At 39.0% G+C, this 21,178-nt stretch overlaps 1 protein-coding gene across 1 annotated transcript in view; it reads left to right on the top strand.

Annotated features, from left to right (window-relative positions):
* The window catches only part of TMEM131L (transmembrane 131 like), an 81,255-nt gene that overhangs the window by 39,514 nt on the left and 20,563 nt on the right, over positions 1-21,178 (top strand). The window contains exons 16-22 of the mRNA XM_030816253.1: positions 718-845; positions 3,052-3,194; positions 6,638-6,824; positions 7,028-7,213; positions 7,796-7,945; positions 8,295-8,923; positions 16,709-16,857. Of these exons, the coding sequence (XP_030672113.1) occupies positions 718-845; positions 3,052-3,194; positions 6,638-6,824; positions 7,028-7,213; positions 7,796-7,945; positions 8,295-8,923; positions 16,709-16,857 (1,572 nt within the window). The remainder of the gene's footprint in view (positions 1-717; positions 846-3,051; positions 3,195-6,637; positions 6,825-7,027; positions 7,214-7,795; positions 7,946-8,294; positions 8,924-16,708; positions 16,858-21,178) is intronic.

Below are 21,178 nucleotides of genomic sequence, written 5' to 3' on the forward strand. Positions count from 1 at the left end.
AACAAAGTGAAATAATATTCTTCAGGATTATATATTAGCTCTAAGAAATTGTGCATTGCATTGTTTTTAGTGAGATGGAGCTAGAAAAAGCAGTGGAAAGAGGGAAAGTCCACTTACCAAAAAGATAAAAAGAATTAGACGTTGGATACTAAACTTAGAGCACAAGTTTTATGCCAAAAAAAAAAAAAAAAAGACATCTTGGAGAAAATAGAGGAAGATGTGAATAAAGAAAGATCTTTCTTCTGACTGGAGATACTAAATATAATAAAGATGATTTCTATATAAACTTAAATTCAGTATAAAGAATTTATATAAAGAGATCTTTGGGTTGTCCAATGGTGAGTGAGTGGTCTTGTCAGATTGCTCTAGCATTCAAGCAGAGGCTGTTGGGTCTGTTTTCTGATTGATGTTTTCCATTCAAAGCATCTTTGTGTAGAAAGCTTCTGGCCCCAACTTCCATTCAAACTAAGAAGCAAATCCCCTCTCCAGCATCTGTGTCAGGTTGTCTTGTAGTCTCTGCCTATATTTCTTAGCTATGGCTCAGAAGCTGTTTATTGGAGTGAACTCTCAGGATAAGCAAGTTCAAACAGGTTGATTAGGATGATCTAATCTGGACATTAAAAGAAAAGCAATCATGTTTAAACTCTAGGATGCACTTAATGACAATGGAAGCTTGCTTTCTAGGAGTATGACATTGTTTAATTTGTTAATTTGCAGGGTATGCATTCTGAGGAATCCAGGTTTGGCATCCTCCACTTACATCTGCAGCCTTTGGAAATGAAAAGAGTTGGTGTAGTTTTCACACCCGCTGACTATGGAAAAGTTACCTCACTCATACTAATCCGGTAGGTGTGTTCCTGTTGTAGAATCTGTTTCTTTCTCGCTGACTGGTCTGTGTAAATCTCTTTAGCTGATAGTTGACATTCACTTCTCAGTCAGACCTTCAGGATGAAGGCTGTGTTGCAGGGTGGGAAGAAGTGGAAGCTGAGAAAGAGGTCACTGGAGGCTTGACATGTAATCCCTAGGGCCTCAGTCTCCTCTCTTCTCCAATAGGGAGTGTGCGTGCATGTCTCCAGGAGAGGTAGTGCTTTCCACACAGCTTCTCGTCCAGTGCTGTCTCAAAAGGCAGGACACACTCACGCAGATCTACTCCTCTGTCCTTAGCATAGAGAGATCCTTAAAGGACTACTGTAGATATTTTCAGTCTTTAGTATTTGAACAAACTTATATCACTTTCATCTCTTTTTTGCTCGTGGAATTCTCAGTAGCCCAAAGGATGATAGAAAACGTGTTTCATTGAGCCCATTGGCTCTTTTTATTCCTTTTCTTCCTTTGAAATGAGTTACTGCTGACTGATTTAAGCATGCTTAATGTGTTTTATTTTTAAATTGTTTTCGTCTTTAGGTAGTCTTGAGAGTCTTTTAAAAATTTACAGTAAATACAGATGTATCTTGAAGCTCTCTGCATTAGTGAGAAGTCCAACACAAATTTAATTTTTAATAAATGACATTTGAGTTATTTTTTCAAAACTTGTAGTATCAGATCACCTGGCAAAAAATTTATTATTCAGAATTTTCTTTAATATATAAGTTTGTTCTTCTGCAAATGAATGATACTAAAAAAAGTTAAAGTTCTTAAGAGTTTATTCATTAAGCATTTTAACTAAAAATACTTAATGCCCTGTTGACTTAGTGTTTCTTTTTTTCTGTTTATTAATTTTTTTCTTTTTTTAATTAATTTTTTTTTATTTAATGTTTCATTTAAACTGACTCTTCGTTGAAGAACTAAGGTCCTAGGAAGTGCAGAGACAAACTATTTCATCCCAGGTTGAACTATCTCAGGCTTGAAAAGAAAGTCTAAATTTTTTTGTAGAAACTAATTTACTTTTGGTGGTTTCTGTCCTGTAAATAACATCAGTCATCTATTGCCCCATCACTTAAAGGTTTTTAAATGGTTAATAAAGGCTTTTTAATCCTTTAAAGATTTAAAGCTATTTCAGTGTATTCTATATAATTACAAAAGTAAAATGAATTATCTTGCTGCTTCTATAGTATTTACATTATGAGGAGTGGCTTTCACTCCAATATGCATCATTTGAAAATCATTTCCAGGCCAGTTGTAGTGGCTTATGCCTGTAATCTCAGCACTTGGGGAGGCTGAGGTGGACAGATCACCTGAGCCCAGGAGTTCGAGACCAGCCTGGGCAATGTGGTGAAACCTCGTCCCTACAAAAATACAAAGTATTAGCTGGGCATGGTGATGCTTGCCTGTTGTCCCAGCTACTTGGGAGGCTGAGGTAGGAGGATTGTGTGAGCCTGGGAGGTTGAGGCTGCAGTGAGCCGTGATCATGCCACTGCACTCCAGCCTGGGTGGCAGAGCAACATCCTATCTCCTAAGTAAATAAATAAAAATTAAAAAAAATAAAAATCATTTCCACCTTTTTGTCCTGGAATTTCAACTAATGAAAAGACACATGCTAGTCTGAATTACTATTTGGTATAAACCTGACTAGATACATGTTATTTATGGGGTGATATTTTAAATCTTCACTTCCAAAGAAACAGTAGAATTTTATGTCTAGTATCATCCCTAAGGCAGAATTTCTTACGATTACTCTGAAAACACCTTAATTCACCCTGTAAATAAGTTTTATCATTTTGTCTAAATTTGTTAGTGTTTGTCTGTGTCCCCCAGTTTATTTCTTCAGTTTTTTTTTCTCGAATGTCTGATCACTATCCTGGTTTCTAGTTATTAGAAAAATATATGAGGCTACATGTGTGGGCTGTGGTTGGAAGGGGGTCATCATTGTTTGCATGTTCTTGCTGCAGTCAGCTCACTTTGGTACTTGGCAGTGGTAGCTTTTCTTGCCTGTGGCTGCACCCTTATTCTGTGAGATGGAAGAAGATATCACACCATTTAAATTGATTTTCTTTTTTAAAACTTCAAAAAAGTTTAAAAATATTCTTGATAACTGGGAATATTTAAATTCAAGTACATTGTACCTTGTGACTCCATATAATGCCTTTTTATTTGTATTTCCTTTCACTACAGGAATAACTTGACTGTTATTGACATGATTGGCGTGGAAGGATTTGGAGCAAGAGAGTTATTAAAAGTGGGTGGAAGACTTCCTGGTGCAGGAGGCTCACTCCGATTTAAGGTGCCTGAGTCCACGCTGATGGACTGCCGTAGACGTGAGTTCATATGCGTGGCACTCTGACAGGGGAGGTTGGCATTAAAGCTGAGAGTGAAAGGATTCTGTAAATTCTAAATTTTAAATTCTAAAATTTTAAATTTTTAAATTCTAAAAATTTATAGTAAATTCATTGTATTGATGCAAATAATTAAATCAGGCAAACATTTGAGCATATATACATATATGCATTGATTCCCCTGGATTAGAGTAGTATCTTTAGATATTTAACTCAACTTAGATAATAGACATAAGTTAGATGGTGGTGCAGGCCTTTATTAGTCTGTTCTCATATTACTGTAAAGAAATTCCTGAAACTGGGTAATTTATGAACAAAAGAGTTTTAATTGGCTCATGGCTCTGCAGGTTGTATAGGAAGCATGATGCTGGCATCCGCTCAGCTTCTGAGGAAGCCTCAGGAAACTTACAATTATGATAGATGATGAAGGGAAAGCAGGCACATCTTACATAGCTAAAGCAGGAGCACGAGAGGGGAGGAGGTGTCACACACTTTTAAACAACCAGATCTCACAATAACTCACTATCACAGTGACAGCATTGCGGGAGTCGGGGGAGGGTGCTAAACCATGAGAGACCACCCCCATGATCCATTGACCTCCCATCAGGTCCCACCTCCAACACTGGGGATTAGAATTGAACATGAGATTTTGGTGAGGACGCAGATCCAAACCATATCAGCACCTGTAGTCCCAGCTACTCAAGAGGCTAGGGTGGAAAAATCACTTGAGCTCAGGAGTTTTAGGCCAACCTGAGCAAAACAGCAAGACCCCCTCTCTAAAACAAACAAAAAAGATACACAGGGAAAAAAGATTGTGTAATTGCTAAATTATCAGAGTAGTGTTAAAATATTTAAAATAAATACGTGAAGCAGTTAATTTGACTGTCAGTTACCTAATCACAGAAAACCACTGAAATGATGACTGGAGAAAACATCAAAAGTGTGCTAACCAATAAGCACTTTTTGTGATGATGAAAATAGTCTGTATCTGTGTCCTCCAAGACAGCCACTAGCCACATGTGGTTAAGAAGTCTTTTAAAATGGCTGGGCACGGTGGCTTACACCTGTAACCCCAGCACTATGGGAGGCTGAGGCAGGTGGATCACCTGAGGTCAGGAGTTCAAGACCAGCCTGGCCAGCATGGTGAAACCCCTTCTCTACTAAAAATACAAAAATTAGCCAGGCGTGGTGTCGCTTAGGAGGCTGAGGCAGGAGAATCGCTTGAACCCAGGAGGCGGAGGTTGCAGTGAGCCAAGATCGTGCCAGTGTACTCCAGCCTGGATGACAAGAGTGAAGACTTTGTCTCAAAAAAGAAAAAAGAAAAAAAAATAAATCTTTAAAAATAACTAGTTGCTGGGTGTGGTGGCTCACGCCTATAATCCCAGCACTTTGGGAGTCCAAGGTGGAAAGATTTCTTGAGCTCAGAAATTTGAGACCAACCTGGGCAACAAAGCAAGACCTCATCTCTGCTAAGAATAAGAGAAAATTAGCTAGGCATGGTGGCAGATGCCTGTAGTGCCAGTTAGTCAGGAGGCAGAGGTGGGAGGATTGATTGAGCCCAGGAGATATGGTCTGCAGTGAGCTACGATCATGCCACTGCACTCCAGCATGGGTGACAGAGTGAGACCCTGTCTCAGAAAAAAAAAAATCAAAAAAATAACTGGTGTGACTGATGAAGTTAATTTAAAATTTATTTTAGTTAAGTTTAAATAGCTGCATGTGTCTAATGGCTACTGTATCAGACAGTGCAGATTTAGAAATACATTAACATGTTGCACTAGAAAATTTTAAAATTATGCATGTATTTAAACGAAATGCTTTTAAACTACTTATGTTAGTTTCAGCAACTTCCTCAGGAACTGAAACAGAAATAAACAATGTAATATGCTTTTAGTAAATTCTTATTTTCCTATTACTATTTTTAATTTTATAAAAACACAGAAAGCATTTTAGTGTAACTGTTTTCTACAGAGAAACCTGACTGGTGAAACCATTGGATAATTTGTAGGACTATTTTAATGTCTGAGTAGATTTTTGTTTGTTTGTTTGTTTTAGAAAACTATACTAAATGGGCACTGAGTTTGAAAAGATTTGTTAGAGGCCAGGCATGGTGGCTCATGCCTATAATCCCAGCACTTCAGGAGGCTGAGGCGGACAGATCACTTGTGACCAGGAGTTTGAGGCCAGCCTGGCCAACATGGTGAAGCCCTGTCTCTACTAAAAATACAAAATCAGCTGGGCGTGGTGGCGCATGCCTGTAATCCCAGCTACTTGGGAGGCTGAGGCAAGAGAATTGCTTGAAACTGGAAGGTAGAGGTTGCAGTGAGCTGAGATTGTATCACTGCACTCCAGCCTGGGTGACAGAGCAAGACTGTCTCAAAAAAAAAAAAAAAAAAAGATTTGTTAGTAATTTTACATTCAGAATTCTTCTTTACGATATTTATTATTCCATTTATTCATTCAGTTATTTAGAGTTGACTTTGAATGATAGAATTAAGAAGTAATATAAAAACTATAGAACCAGACCTGTTGCCATAGCTCATGCCTTGTAATCCCAGCATTTTAGGTTTCTGAGGTTGGAGGATTGCTTGAGCCCAGGAGTTCAAGGCCAGCCTGGGCAGCACAGTGAGACCCCATCTCTACAAAAAATTAAACAATTACCTGGCTGTGGTAGAGTGTGCCTGTAGTACTAACTACTTGGGAAGCTGAGTTCAGAGGATTGCTGGAGTCCAGGAGTTCAAGGCTGCAGTGAGCTATGATCTCACCACTACACTCTAGCCTGGGCAACAGAGTAAGACCCTGTCTCTAAAACAAACAAACACCTGTAGAACCAGATAAACTATTAGTCCTTATATGGGATAGCTTGCGTGTTATAAATTCGCAAGGATATTTAAAAATTGTCATAACCTTTCTTTTTTCAAACTCAGTATAAAATGTGTTCTCGTAATAGTATAGCACATGTTTGAACTGTTTCTAGCAGCTGTGATGGATTTATAGAGAAGCACTTATACATCCTCTTAACTGGTGCCTGGTTCAATGTGAGTGAAAATTACAGGGCATGGGGCATATGGTGGCTTATAGTAAATCAAACTATTTGACTTTTGAGAAGAACCAACTTTTAACCTTAACCTTTAACAAGTAAAGGACCAAAGAAGAGATTTTGGTTACTTTTTGTGTCTTGGTAGAGCATTTCATGTAAGAAAAGTCTTGCCTACTTAAGTATCTCTGTTGTATCCTAGAACAGAATCTATAATTGTTCTAGAAATTAGGTAGAAATCATACTTTGAGCTTATGTTGGATTTTTTTTCACATTTTAGTAATGTAGATCATGGTTTGGTTTATTCAATAAATATTGATCCAATAAATTATTTTAAATAAATTTTATAGTTCACATATACTAAATATCTTTTTTTGGTTCCCATTAGAACTGAAAGACAGCAAGCAAATTTTATCTATTACAAAGAACTTTAAAGTTGAGAATATTGGACCTCTTCCTATAACTGTTTCGTCTCTGAAAATTAATGGTTATAACTGCCAAGGTTATGGATTTGAGGTGCTGGATTGTCATCAGTTTTCCCTGGACCCAAACACATCCCGCGATATCAGCATTGTGTAAGCATTGGGCTTTAACGTGATTTCAGTTTTGTGGTGCATTTAACAATGTGAGGAGGAAAACTTTTTCCATTGTTAAGACATCTTGTGTTGTTTTAATGTAAATATTTCTTTTGTAGGAGTAAGACATGTTGTCATTATTTTGCCTTGTGGCTAAAATTAAAACGATTAAAAGTTCATAAAGATGACTCTTTTATTTTCAGGTTCACTCCAGACTTTACCTCTTCCTGGGTAATTCGGGACCTTAGTCTTGTAACCGCAGCGGACCTGGAATTTCGCTTCACTCTCAATGTGACTCTCCCTCATCACCTGTTGCCCTTGTGTGCAGACGTGGTTCCAGGACCCAGCTGGGAGGAGTCATTTTGGAGGCTCACGGTCTTCTTTGTCAGGTAAACCACTACCGTCTCCCTTGTTCTCTCACTGAGTAGAGAAGTCATCCAGGCAAGTTGTGTGAAAACGTAAACTGACCGAGTGTAGTCAAAATATATGAATTGAGTGGAATTGTTATTGCTTCGAGAACTGTGACATACATGAAATATTCACTGGTACACTTTAAGGTTATAGTAAACTAATCGTAAGAGAGTCATAGGACCTAGAAGTATCATAGACAGTTGTGCTCCATATATAGTATGTTCATAGGCAGTCATGGTGGATGATATGAATGTTAATTACTCGTGTTAGCTCATGCAGTGATGATTTGAGATTGGGAGACTGGAATGACCTTTTTTGAGTGATTTCATAAAAATGGAATTATAATGTCAAATTTATAAATATGCACAATTTTGGTAACTTTTGTGTGTGTTTTTAATCTTTAAGGAACATCAGAAATTATGTCATAAATCTTAGGGAATTTTAATACTGCATCTTCAGATGTTTTTTGTAAATAATTCCCTACTCTTCTGTAATGAAACTAGTCTTTTGAATGCCAGTCAGAACCATGCGATACTGAACCTTGTTGCTTTCTTCCTCAGTTTGTCCCTGTTGGGTGTGATTTTAATAGCCTTCCAACAAGCACAGTACATTCTCATGGAATTCATGAAAACAAGACAGAGGCAAAATGCTAGCTCCTCTTCACAGCAGAACAATGGTCCTATGGATGTAATCAGCCCCCATTCTTACAAGTAAGAATTCTTATAGTGTGGTTGGGAGCGGGGGCGGTTTCTCACTTTTGATATTACTCATTTCTGATTTAATTTTAAGTAAATATAAATTTTGATTCCACATTTGCTTTCATAAAATTTTAAGTCATTATGTGAACAGCTGCCCCATTATTACTATGAGATAGTCTCCATGCAAGGACTTAGTTGATGGGTATTCTCATTGGCAGAAAACTCTTGGAGCTTTAGAAGAAGGGAAGGTAGAAGTTACACTCAGTACTGATTGCTACCCTTTTCTCATGGATATGGAAGCGGAGAAGTAGCGTTTGATTTGATTTGCCTCTATGCTAAATGTTTTTCTTCTTAAATTCAGAAGCAATTGCAAGAACTTTCTCGATACATATGGCCCCTCTGATAAAGGCAGGGGGAAGAACTGCCTTCCAGTGAACACTCCCCAAAGCAGGATCCAGAATGCTGCAAAGAGGAGCCCAGCCACCTATGGTCATTCTCAGAAGAAGCACAAATGCTCAGTGTATTACAGTAAACACAAAACCAGCACAGCTGTGGCCAGCAGCACCAGCACGACTACTGAGGAAAAACAGACTTCACCCCTGGGCAGCTCACTGCCTGCTGCTAAAGAGGACATTTGCACTGATGCCATGGGTGAGAACTGGATCAGCCTCAAATATGCAAGTGGCATAAATGTCAACCTGCAGAAGAGTTTAACCCTTCCCAAAAACTTACTGAATAAAGAAGAAAACACACTGAAAAACACAATTATTTTCAATAATCCTTCTTCAGAATGTAATATGAAGGAGGGAATACAAACATGTATGTTTCCTAAGGAAACTGACATTAAAACTTCAGAGAACACAGCCGAGTTCAAGGAACGGGAGCTCTGTCCACTGAAGACCTCCAAGAAACTACCTGAAAACCATTTACCAAGAAACTCACCTCAGTACCACCAGCCAGACTTGCCAGAAATTTCCAGGAAAAATAATGGTAATCTTTTCATCCCCTTTGATAATTCTCTCCTGTTTGTCCCCAGTCTGTTTTTAATGAAATTTGTTTTCACCTGTGACCGTTAGTTTTGATTGTGGATGCTGAGTTTTTTAGTTTTAGCAAAGGTTTAAATGTTGAAAAAAGACAAATAAAATGAAAAGTTCAAGACAAGACCTCAGGTTTTTAAAATGTGACTAAGAGGTTTAAGTTTTAGCACGTAAGTTTAGAAGACCATGAATATCATATTTTCTTGTTGGGATGACATGGACACCTTTTTCTAATTTTATTTATTTGCTTATTTATTTATTTGAGATGGAATCTTGCTCTGTCGTCCAGGCTGGAGTGCAGTGGTGTGATCTTGGCTCACTGTAACCTCCGCCTCCTGGGTTCAAGTGATTCTCTTGCCTCAGTCTCCCGAGTAGCTGGGATTACAGGTGTGAGCCACTGAACCTGGCCTAAATTATTATTTTTTAACTCAGATTTTCAGACTATTTGTAAAAATTAATCAGCCCATGAAATGTTTCTGACTGAACAAAACTTCAGCTGTTTTATTTAACAGCTGCCACCATCTCAGGTTGCTTGGCCCTGGTTCTTCTCTCATTGTATTCCTTTTTAAAAGAAGACAGATGTTCTCATGTAGCAAAAACAGTTAAGGAAAATACAAGCCAAAGTAGACTAGGAGGATGACCTCCGTTGAGAATTGCCATTATCCTTTAATAGATCCCTTTGGCCTCTAGCATAAGGGCCTGTGCTTATTTATTTTCTTTTTTTTGTCCACCCTGACCATTTTAATATACATATTTCTGTACCTGTTATAGTCAGATTTGTTTTGTTTTGTTTGAAATAAGGTCTGGCTCTATCACCCAGGTTGGAGTGCAGTGGCGCAATCTTGGCTCACTGCAACCTCCACCTCCTGGGCTCAAGCCATTTTCCCATCCCAGCCTCCCGAGTAGCTGGGACTTACGGGCACATGCCATCATGTCCAACTAATTTTTGTATTTTTTTGTAGAGGTGGGGTTTCACCATGTTAGCCAGGCTAAGCTCAAGCAATCTGCCTGCCTTGGCCTCCTAAAATGCTGGGATTACAAGCGTGAGCCACTGCTCCCGGCCTGTGGTCAGATTTTTGACAATTTTTAATCTGGAAAACTCAGTCACCTTTTGTCTTATTTGAAGCATCTAAATATAACTTCATCTTTTTCACTTCTTAATATCGGAGAAGAGGTACAGAAGTGTTATGGATTGACTACTTCTGATGAGCTTTATGCATTTGGTGAAAATCCTAAACTGAATTTTAAATGTTCTGTGTAAGGACATTTCTAATTTAAAAGAAAGTTGGAGTCCTCTGAGGGGAACGTGGTCTAGGCAGCTGCACACTTGCATTCTTGGTGCATTTAGTCCAACCCGTTTGTACCATTTCCCCTGGCAGTAGTGCGCACGCCTGAAGTGGACTAATGTCTGCAGGGTGGACACTGTGCCCTGTGTCTCCTCCACCTGGCATGTGCGTATGCCCCCTGGTAATGCAGTTCACCCAGATCTTCAAATCAAACCATGGCATACCTTGTCTGTGGATGTATTATGATGGGGTGATTGGGTGTCTTATTCTGTTTCTCTCCCAGACACTCTCTGGGGCCTAGAATACAAAACATTTGTGAAAAGGTGAATTATGGAGTGAGCCCTCTTGCACATTTCCCCTGTTATGTGAGTCTTTTAGGCTTGGGCACAGTCTTTGACATAGGATGACTTTGCACACAATTGAAATTAGAGTTGTTTGAAGGAATCCTCCCTCCAGAAGTGCTTCTTCTGTGATCCCTTGTGCCCACAAGAGATACGTGCCTACAAGATGCAATGCCCGTGGCAGTGTGGTAGATGGATGGGAGGGACTGGTAGATGGATGGGAGGGACCTTCTATACCTTAATACTTTAAAGCAGTTGAAATATAAAGGCATGAATGAGAAATGTAGTGTCAGAGTAGGTCAGAGGATTTGAATTCTTCTTCAGGATCCTCCTGTCCAGTACTTGACATTCAGTGCCAATAGCTGAGCCAAGATTAGCAGGTAGTAACACTTTAATAAGCATGAGTAAATTTAATATGGGAGTCTGGAAACATAGGGTTTGCCTGTATTATTGTAGATGGTAAACCTGCCCAGAATCTTTCCTTCCTGTACAGATTACTGGTTTGCTTATAATGTTTTAAATGGCAACAAATCTTTCACTGCGAGAATTTAAAAATACTGTTTGGCTGGATCAGCAGCATGTTAAGTGGTAACAGAGTGATTGTTGATCAGATCAAATAAGAGCTGAGGAAAGAACTTTTGCTTTCCACCATGTTCAGACCAGCAAATTCAGAGGTGCTAATTCACAGTCCTCTACTTGTCTACAGAAGTAATATGTTAGCAGGAGATTCCTCCCAGGGAAGTTTGTTCATGGAGATGCACTTTGTTCTGACTGTTGTATGTTCATAGCACTTTCCTAGGAAAATATCAGAGATGTTAAAAAGTGAATAAATTGCCTGCTATACATGTACAATTTAGAATTGTTCAAGAATTTAAAATATTAAAAATAAGAAAGGACTGAGAAATCTAGGGAAAGATAATTATAGTCTGAAGGGAGGGTTTGGAGTTTTTTTTAGTAATATTAAGGGTTTGGGGCTCTGTTGAATTTCAGAGGAAAGCGTTGCAATAACTTGGCAAATGATAAACAGGCGTATAATCGACAGGTAAGTCACAAGTGCAAAGAATACTTGAGAATGAGAAAACCATATATATGAGAACCTTCAAGTGTTTCTTCCAGCTTTGAGCATTAGTTCTTTGCTAGTTTTGAAAAGTATTTTACTTTGTGAAATGTGTGCTGTTTCCATTGTAAGATCTTTTCTAGAATCTGAAGAAAACAGCTTGGTCTTTGAGCTGGGCTCAACCTGCCTGATAGCTGAGAATCCTAAGTGCCAGTCACGTTGTCTCCTGTGTGACTGGCAGTTAGGATTCCAGCAGAATGGGAACTCACTCAGCGTGTTTGCCACATTTTAGCCATTTCTCCCAAAGTATACAAATGGTCTGTAGAAACCATTCTAGTCATAAGATTGCCTTTAAAGAGAAAAAGGGAAAGGCAGGGACAGTCCTGCCTCTTAAGAATACCTTAGGTGATTTTCCTAACCTATCAGAACTCCTGGAGGCATCTGAAGAATCTGCCTTCTATTCTGAGGCTTCCCCCCGACCCCCACCCCCGCCCCCACCCCCAGGTGTAGCTTATTGTGTGAGAAGAAAATGTTCTACGGTATGTATGAATGGCTTTGACTACATACTTGTCATCGAGAAACAGAATATTTTGTAAGTATAAATATAAGAATAAGACACAAATAAGAAAATGTGTCTTATTTGGGAGGCCGTCGTGGGCAGATCACTTGAGCCCAGGAGTTCCAGACCAGCCTAGGCAACCTGGTGAAACCCCATCTCTACCAAAAGAAATATATATTTATATATATATAGTAGCCAAATGTAGCCAGGCATGGTGGTACATGAGCATGGGCCTGTGGTCCCAGCTACTTGGGAGGCTGAGGTGGGAGAATCACTTGAGTCCAGGAGGTCAAGGCTGCAGTGAGCCGTGATTGTGCCACTGCACTCCAGCCTGGGCAGTGAGTGAGACCCTGTCTCAAAAATAAAAGCAAAAACAAAAAATGAAAAAAAAAAAAGGGTCTATCCCTTTTCTACTCCATTTCCCCTACCTGCTTTGGAGAGGCCTGTAGTAAATAATTAATTAAAATTCTCAATAAAGTCTGCTGACATTCTTTAAGGCTCTGTTTTTCTACACTTGTTTTTTGGCATCAACTTGTCAAACAACTATCAAACAGTTAAACTTGTCAAACATTTGTTACACATTCCAGAACCTCTTGGTCATCTGACAAGAGTGGGGCTTTATGTGTAATGTAAATGATCTTGTGAATATTGTTCTTTCTAAATGTTTGTAACCATTTTCACTGTCTGATCAAAATAATGTAGATTTAGAATTATGGCTAGAGACAAGCTATGGTTGGCCGCAGCACTACCAAGGAGAAATAGTGGGCAAACTGTTTCACGGCTTTCTACCTGAAAATTTGATAATAGCTTAAGCCTTGAGCTTAACAGTACCTGAAAGTTTTCACTGAATTAGATTCCTCACCTTTCTGAAATTATTGGTATTTGCAGAAATTCAAAAAATGTTCCCATTTACTTATAGATACTATTAACTTGAAATGAAGATTTAATGGTTTATTCAAAACAGACCACGTGATTGTGATTAGATTCGAGACAGTACAACTTTAAGCAGGTTACTGAGGAAATCACTTGTTTCTCGTTCTTCCGTTTGTTTCTGTTTCTTAACCACTTTTTAAAGGAATTATTGACCTATAAAGCTGTACATACTTAATGTATGCATCTTGATGAGTTTGGGAATAACTATACATCGTGAAACCATTACCACCGTGAAGGGCATTAACATATTCACCTCCCAACGTCTTCTCCTGCCCACTTTATTATTATTAGTGTTCTTTCCATTTGTTTTTGATTTTTAACTGTGGCACAAACACTCTTACTCAGTGAGGTCATGGGGAAGTTGCACACTTAATAGGATGACCTGGTGTATTAGGCTGTTTTTCACTGCCATAAAGAAATACCAGAGACTGGATAATTTATAAAGAGGTTTAATTGGCTCACAGTTCTGTGGGCTGTACAGGCTTCTGCTTCTGGGGAGACCTCAGGAAACACGGTTATGGTGGAGGGGTGAAGGGGAAGCAAGCACATCTTGCGTGGTGGAACAGGAAGAAGAGAGAGTGAAGGGGGAAGTGCTACACACTTTTAAACAACTAAATCTCATGAGAACTCTCTCACTATCATGAGAAAAGCCAGGGAGAAGTCCGCCCCCATGATCCAATCACCTCCCACCAGGCCCCTCCTCCAACACTGAAGATTACAATTCGACATGAGATTTGGGTGGGGACACAGAACCAAACCATATTGCATGGATTGACCCCATTTGTAAATGACGTATGTATTTGGTATCCCATATTCTTGGATACTTTCATGTTAGAATTTCTCAGAGTCACTGCAGAACTTGTTGTTAACATTCATTTTATTGTTTGTCCTGATTCTTGGCCCCACAGAAGGCATTACTAATTTTCTAAAAGTCTGCACATTATTACTTTTTGGGGATGGTTTTGTACTGGCTATTAAATTTGGATCCTTCCTAAGAAACTTCGATGACTAATACTTTTAGTACTATATTCTTGGCCTGAAGAAAACTTAAGGAAATCCATTTTCTCAGAAATTAGGACACCAGGAGATTAATGGCACCTAATTTTTGGGGGCAAATATCTGTATTGTATTTCATACTTATGGCTTCCAGAATCCAAAGGGATATTCTTCTTATGCTTTCTTTTTCTGGTACGGACCCTGCCTGCCTTGCTTTTGGCTGTCTGCTTTACTGTTTCACAGTGCTTGATGTTTTCCTTTGTGGATATCTAACTGCCAGTTTGTGTTTTAGAAGGAATTAAATTTCAAAGGTGATCTCTGCTAAAGAATGACTTTTAATTTTGATGAGGTAGGAAATGGAGGGTAATGATGATTCCACAGGGCTGCTGTTAGATGCTCTTGGTTCAGAAATGCACAGGTTTGAAAGGGATCTGAAAGTTGTGTCCCAGCAGTCCTCTAAATGAAGTCGATCTAAACCCTCTAGGCAAATAGTTGACTGTCCTATAGAGACAGAAATTCCTGGGAAATAGCCTTAGTAGCCTTTGATTCAGATTCTTCACTAACTCTAAGTTATTCCCAGTTATTAAAGGAAGCAGTTGATAGTGATCAGCTTTGTCTCTGGATCTGACTTTGGCCATTGTATTTCCATCACAGCCAAAAGCATTAAAAACATGCCGTGATGCTTTATTTTATTTATGTAATGAGTCTGGCCAAAGGATTTATTTTCTGTATTCATTTTGTGACATTTGGAGAATATAACCTTAATTTTGGGATAGAGCCCCTTTTTCTGAAAGTATAAGACCTAATATGTCCTGGTTGTACTTAAACCATAAAAGCCTGCATTACTTTACAAGGTGTGTGCCATTTGCTTGCCTGGCATTTTTATGGTTACATAATATTTATATAATTTTCTGTTAACCAAATAAAAGTATGTTTACCTGGTAAGTGTTATTTGAAAACTTTATGTATCTTGCTTTGAGTGAGTTTAATTTGTAGCCTCAGAATTTCAGAGTCAGAGGGGACTTGACTGTTCCTTTCCTTCTGTGGGTGAGAGACCTTCCCTGCCTCAAGTCCCACAGAAGGGCTGGATTGGAGCCTCTGCTGATAATCTGGTTAGGTGTCCATCCTACCAGAGCCTGCAGCCTGCTTTGCTGGGAAATATTTGCTCTGCCCTATGGTCGTCTAGACTTCTCAGATTTCAGAGGTATCGTTAGGGATTCTTAGTTCAAGAAAAAAGAAAAAGGTACTGAAATGCATCGTTTCAAATTAGAAAACAGGCCGGTTATTGTGGGGTTGAAGTTCATTTGCCTTTATTGTGGGATAAGAGATAGAAGAAGTATACTTATGAAATCACTTAAAAGAAATATGGAAGAAAACATATTTTCAGAAAAGGTTCCTCCCAGCACCCACTTTTGCCATCTGATTAATCAGCTGTTGGCTCCTCTGCTGATTGGCTGCTCCACACGGGCAGGGTGGGCATTCACTGTAGCAGGGAGGACCTTCCATGAAACAGTCGTGTGTCCTTTGGTGGGGATGCTTTACATTTGTATCTGTTCTGTTTTCATCTTTGTAACTGTCAAACAAGAGAGGCAAGGAAGCTGGGGTAGTATTCATTTTATAAATAAGAAAACTAAGGCACAGGCAGCTTAAGAGACTTAACTTTGACTGTAAAACTGATCAGTGGCTGTCGTGACCAGAATCCAAGTCTTTATCCTTCTCTCCCTCTTCGCCAGCTTAAAAACATGTATATATAAAATATACATCACAGAAAACTTACTTTAACCATTTTAAATTATCAAATGCAGTGGCGTTAAGTACATTTACATTGTTGTGCAACCATCACCACTGTCCATATCCTTTTCCACTTCCAGAAGTTTTAATCATCTCAGACAGTAAATCTGCACCCATTACATAATAAATACCCATTATCTCCTGTCCCCAGCCCCTGGTAACCACCAGTCTACTTTCTGTCTCTATGAATTCGATTACTCTAGGTCCCTCATGGGTGGAATCATAAAACATTTGTCCTTTCATATCTGGCTAAATTCACTTAGCATGATGTCTTCAAGGTTCATCCATGTTGTAGCATGTGCCAGACTTTCATTCCTTTTTTGAAAAAAAAAAAAAAAAAATCTTGACCATCTTAACCATACAGTTCAGTAGTCTTAAGTATTTCACATTGTTGTGCAATGAGTCATGCTGAATGGTATTCTGTTGTATGTATATACCATATTTTGTTTATCCATTTATCCGTCAATGGACACTTGGCATTTTCCCACCTTCTGGTTATTATGAATAATGATGCTGTGAATATTGGTGTCCCCCCCCCAACTTTTTTCCTTGACCTCTTTTAAAGACTTTTTTGTAGAACTCTTAATATAAGTATACTTTCATCTATGAACAAAATAAATTTCTAGAGCATCATGGATGTTAAAAACATTGCTAAATTTAATTTAACTTCATAATAAATTAATGAAGTCAAATTAGATGTTTGGTGTAGGAAAGAAGATGGGGAATGTGAGTGGAAACTATTAGCTAGAAATTGAATTGTTTTTGTTTATTAAAGGGAATAACCAGCAAGTACCTGTCAAGAATGAAGTAGATCATTGTGAAACTTTGAAGAAGGTGGACACAAAGCCTTCTTCAGAAAAGAAGATTCACAAAACATCTAGAGAAGACATGTGTTCTGAGAAACAGGACATACTTTTCGTAGAGGTCTGTATTTTTTTTTCTTGCCTATTAAAAAGAACAAAATCCATTTTTAGGACTTTGTATTAAGTGAATATGTATATTTCATATGTTTCACTGCATTTGAATCCATATTAATAACTAGTGAGTTTGATGTGTGTGTGTTCAGAGAATTTTATTTGCCTTCTAATTATATAGATGTTACTATAGTAATTTTTAGAGAAACCAGATAGCTTTTACTCTGAAGAGAATCTGTTCTTAAGCAAATGGGTCATTCCTAGGTAATGATGGCAGAGTAGAACTTGACTAACATATTCCGTCTATCCATTATTACTGAACATCTATATTTTAGGGCATACTCTTGCTGAGTTGTATTGCTTTTTGTCTGTCTTTGTCCCCATATCTGTTATCATCTTCTGTCTAAAAGATGAGAAAAGTATTCATGATATAATAGGAGAAAATTTTCCTGATATGAGGGAAGAACTAAATTTGTAGATCAAAAGGGCACAATGTGTACAACAGGAAAAATTGATACATCATAATGGGCGTAGGCACTTAGTTAAATTAACTGAACTTCAAACATGAAGAGTTGTGCAAAGACAGAAAAATCAAGAAGTACAAACTTAAGCTTGCCTCAGACTTTTCGATAGGAACATCTAACACCAGGAAACAGTGGAGCAGTATCGTTGAGAGAATGGAAATATAAACAAAGAATATTGCATCCAGCCAAGTTAATACTCAAGTACAAAGGCAACAGGCAGACATCCTTAAATACAAATGAAATCATAAGCTGTTATTGTAAAATCAAGTTAATGAAATTTAGCCAAGCAAGATAGAAGTACAAATAAACACTCAGATGGAAGAAGGCATAATAGAGGTCTCTTGTTGAAGTTTCAATCCATTTTGTATCCAGAACGAAGACTTAAAAATTTGGCAATTATATCCACAGAACAGACTGGAAAATTGAAATTTTAACAAGTAAAAATAGTAATATAATCTGCAAAAACCAGGAGGTGGGATTGAGAGGTAGGTGAAAATAAATTTTAATCTTAATCTCAGTAGAGGGCCAGTACTATGAAAACATGAAACGTGTAGTTTAAAAGGGTGATAACTTAAGAAAATATTTTTACAGTCTTTTTCCTAACCTTAGAGAGATCTTTAAGGAATTAATATCGCATGTCTTGAAGAAATAATTATTCGAAACGTGGCAGTTCCCTTGGTTCTACTTTGGTTTATTTTTCTTATGTTAAATTCATATAAAATTGACCCTTACATTTTTAGTTAAAAATTATATATATTCCTAGTGTTATAAATTATTCCCATTATCTGTACTGCCCTTCTTTCATGCGTGTAGGCTCATAGAAAAATACTCACAAATGAGGTTTGCAAAATAATTAATGGGAGACCCTAGTTATTTCTGAGTAGTGGGATTTTGGATTATTTCTTTTTCCTTCTTTATTTTCTTCTCTTTCATTAAAACTTTATAACAAACATGAATTTTTTGATTCAAATAAAGTGGAAATGATATAAGTATGTTGCAAGCAGTCCGAACTACGAATTTACAGTCTGTTTGGAAAGACAAGAGGTTTCTGTGTAACCAAACACCAAGATTCATAGTAGAGGGGACTTCAGAGATTGAAAAGTCTGTGTAGGCCAGGGTGCCGTGGAAAGCTCCTAGAGGAGGTGGAAACTTGTGCAGGTAGCATGTGGAAGAACAGAGAAGGGAAGATGGGCAGCGGGCAGCCCTGAGCCCCGCAGGTGGAGGAACCATTGAGGCATAATTGGGTGCAGTCGGAGCCATCTGACTGGGAAGAAGCTACCTTTGGGGAAGTAATGGGAGGGAGAGGTCAGAGTCCTCCTAGGTCGGAAGGCCATTGAATGCTGATTGAAAGTTCAGACCTTCTTCCCTAGGTCTTGATGGGAAGCACAAATGGTGACATAGGCTAAGTGAAAGCAATAGGAAGGTGGTGGTATCTGTAGAGAACTGAAGAATTGTTGCCAGCTAAGGAATTTCAGAATCAAATTTGTTAAAAGCATATTTGTCCAAACAAAAAGTTGTTTTGGAGGATTTGGCCTGAGGATTACTGCTTTGGGACCTTTCTGCAGATTTTGGGGAGCTATTGAAGGTTTCTGAGTTGGTGGGGGGCGGGGGGGGTGGTGGTGGACAGTGGTTAACAAATTGAAAGCAACCTTTGGGCTGTGATCTTCCTGAAGGTAATAATTGGATATTGTTCAATTCAGTTTTATAAAGACTGTCAGGATGCCTGTTATGTAGAACCAGTGTAGTTGAATAAATGCTTGAATGAATGTGAATATAAGACATTATTGGAAGATCATTCTCAATGTTTTGGAAATTGAATTTGAGAGGGAAGAAATGGATACCAGCTCTTTTCTAACAAAGAGGCTGTTACTCTTTGTTATGATGTAATCAAGGCTTACATTTAAGCAGGAGTAAAGGGTAGGAAAGTAGGTAAGAGACATTTTAGAAGAGAAAACCATCAGGACTTCTTAGCACTAAATGCATACAGGAGAGGAGTCATTTTTTCACATTGCCATTTACCAAAGATAGCTCCAAGGTTCCAAGCCTGGGTGACTAGAATGGGGAATTCTGATGGAGGTGATGATCTCATTTTTATGTCTGTCAAAGCAACGTTGTTATCATGTTAAGAGCATGCACTTTACAGCCAGGCTTCTTCTGGGTTTGAATCTGCATCGTCATGTATTCATTCTATAATATTCGGTTAGTTACTTAACATTGCATTTTTCTCCATCTGCAAAATAAGGATGATAATTGTATACCTACCTCAAAGAGGTGTGAAGATTAAATGGGCTAATATGAGAATTGCTTTAGAATGGCAGCACTTACAAAGTATTGACAAGCAGTAAGTCTCAAAGTGATAGGTATAATAATGATTGCTACCAACAGAAAGGGATGGCTGAACATTGAAGTGAGATGTGTAGTGTACTTGAGTATTAACTTGGCTGGAGGTGGGGAACTAGAGCTTCGGCAGCAAGTTAGGCCTGGAGCTTGAGATTTGGGGGTTACCCATGTGGTGGTTGGACATGGAGTCTGTGAGGTATGCACAGAGAAAAGACGAGGGCCTCGAGTTCAAACTTTGGGGAGGAGGCAGTGTTGAATTTGCAGACTGGCTGAGGGTGCAGGTATAGCAAGTATACAAAAAGCTAGGCCTAAAGGTGTGAGGGTAGGGCACACTTTCAGGAACAGAAATAGTCATTGAATTTGGGATAGGTGGGAATGAATGAGTTAGGAGTTGAACTTAACATCCTTTTGAGGCCGGGCGCGGTGGCTCACGCTTGTAATCCCAGCACTTTGGGAGGCCGAGGCAGGCAGATCACGAGGTCAGGAGATCGAGACCACAGTGAAACCCCGTCTCTACTAAAAATACAAAAAAAAAAAAAAAATTAGCCGGGTGTGGTGGCGGGTGCCCGTAGTCCCAGCTACTCGGAGAGGCTGAGGCAGGAGAATAGCGTGAACCCGGGAGGCGGAGCTTGCAGTGAGCCGAGATCGCGCCACTGCACTCCAGCCTGGGTTGACAGAGCGAGACTCCGTCTCAAAAAAAAAACAAAAAACATCTTTTTGATATGAGCTTTGGAGTCTTACCTGTTGCCCTGCAATGAAATAGAAACTGATGCTGCCATGCACTGACTCCAGCAGATACATAGCCTTGTGTGCTGGGAGGAGAGGCTGGAATGGATTATCCCAAGGTCCCTTCAACCTAAGATGGCCCTAAGGAATAATGGTGCTGCCACTGGCCTCCACCTGCCACATGCGTGGGTGCCATCGCCTATTTCAAACTCTCCTCCCAGCACTGCAGTCTTCCTGGCTGTCTGTGCTAGGCTTAGTTGTGCCCTTGGTTATGGCAGTTTTCTTAATTTCTTCAAGTTATTTTCTTCTCTGTGTGTCTTTACCATTAGATCCCTGAGGGCATGGGTCTTGCTGTTTACCTCTGTCCCTAGAGCTCAAAGCGGTTCTTGCTGTCGATCTCTGTGGTTGTATAAGACCTTCCCTCCTTGTTTGGTCTGTAAACCTGTGTAGGACAGACATCTGCATCTCATGGTGGCATTCAGTTCACAGGAGACATGCCCATCTGAGGGATGTGGATGGCATAGGCTGTACTTTGTGGCCCAAGGTTGTTCCCAACCAAGTCAACCAAGGTGGATTCTCTGGTGCAGATTTGGGGGCAGTGGTTTGTCATTTCTTTCCTGTGTCTGTAACTCACTCCTTGTTTTGTAGAACTGTTCTTTAAAATCCTGTGAGTGTATTAACACTTTCCATTTCATTGTTCATTTCGTGAAAATCATTCTCAATAAGTACATTCCCAAGTGC

Source organism: Nomascus leucogenys, chromosome 7b (assembly GCF_006542625.1).
Source record: "Nomascus leucogenys isolate Asia chromosome 7b, Asia_NLE_v1, whole genome shotgun sequence".
NCBI lineage: Eukaryota > Metazoa > Chordata > Mammalia > Primates > Hylobatidae > Nomascus > Nomascus leucogenys.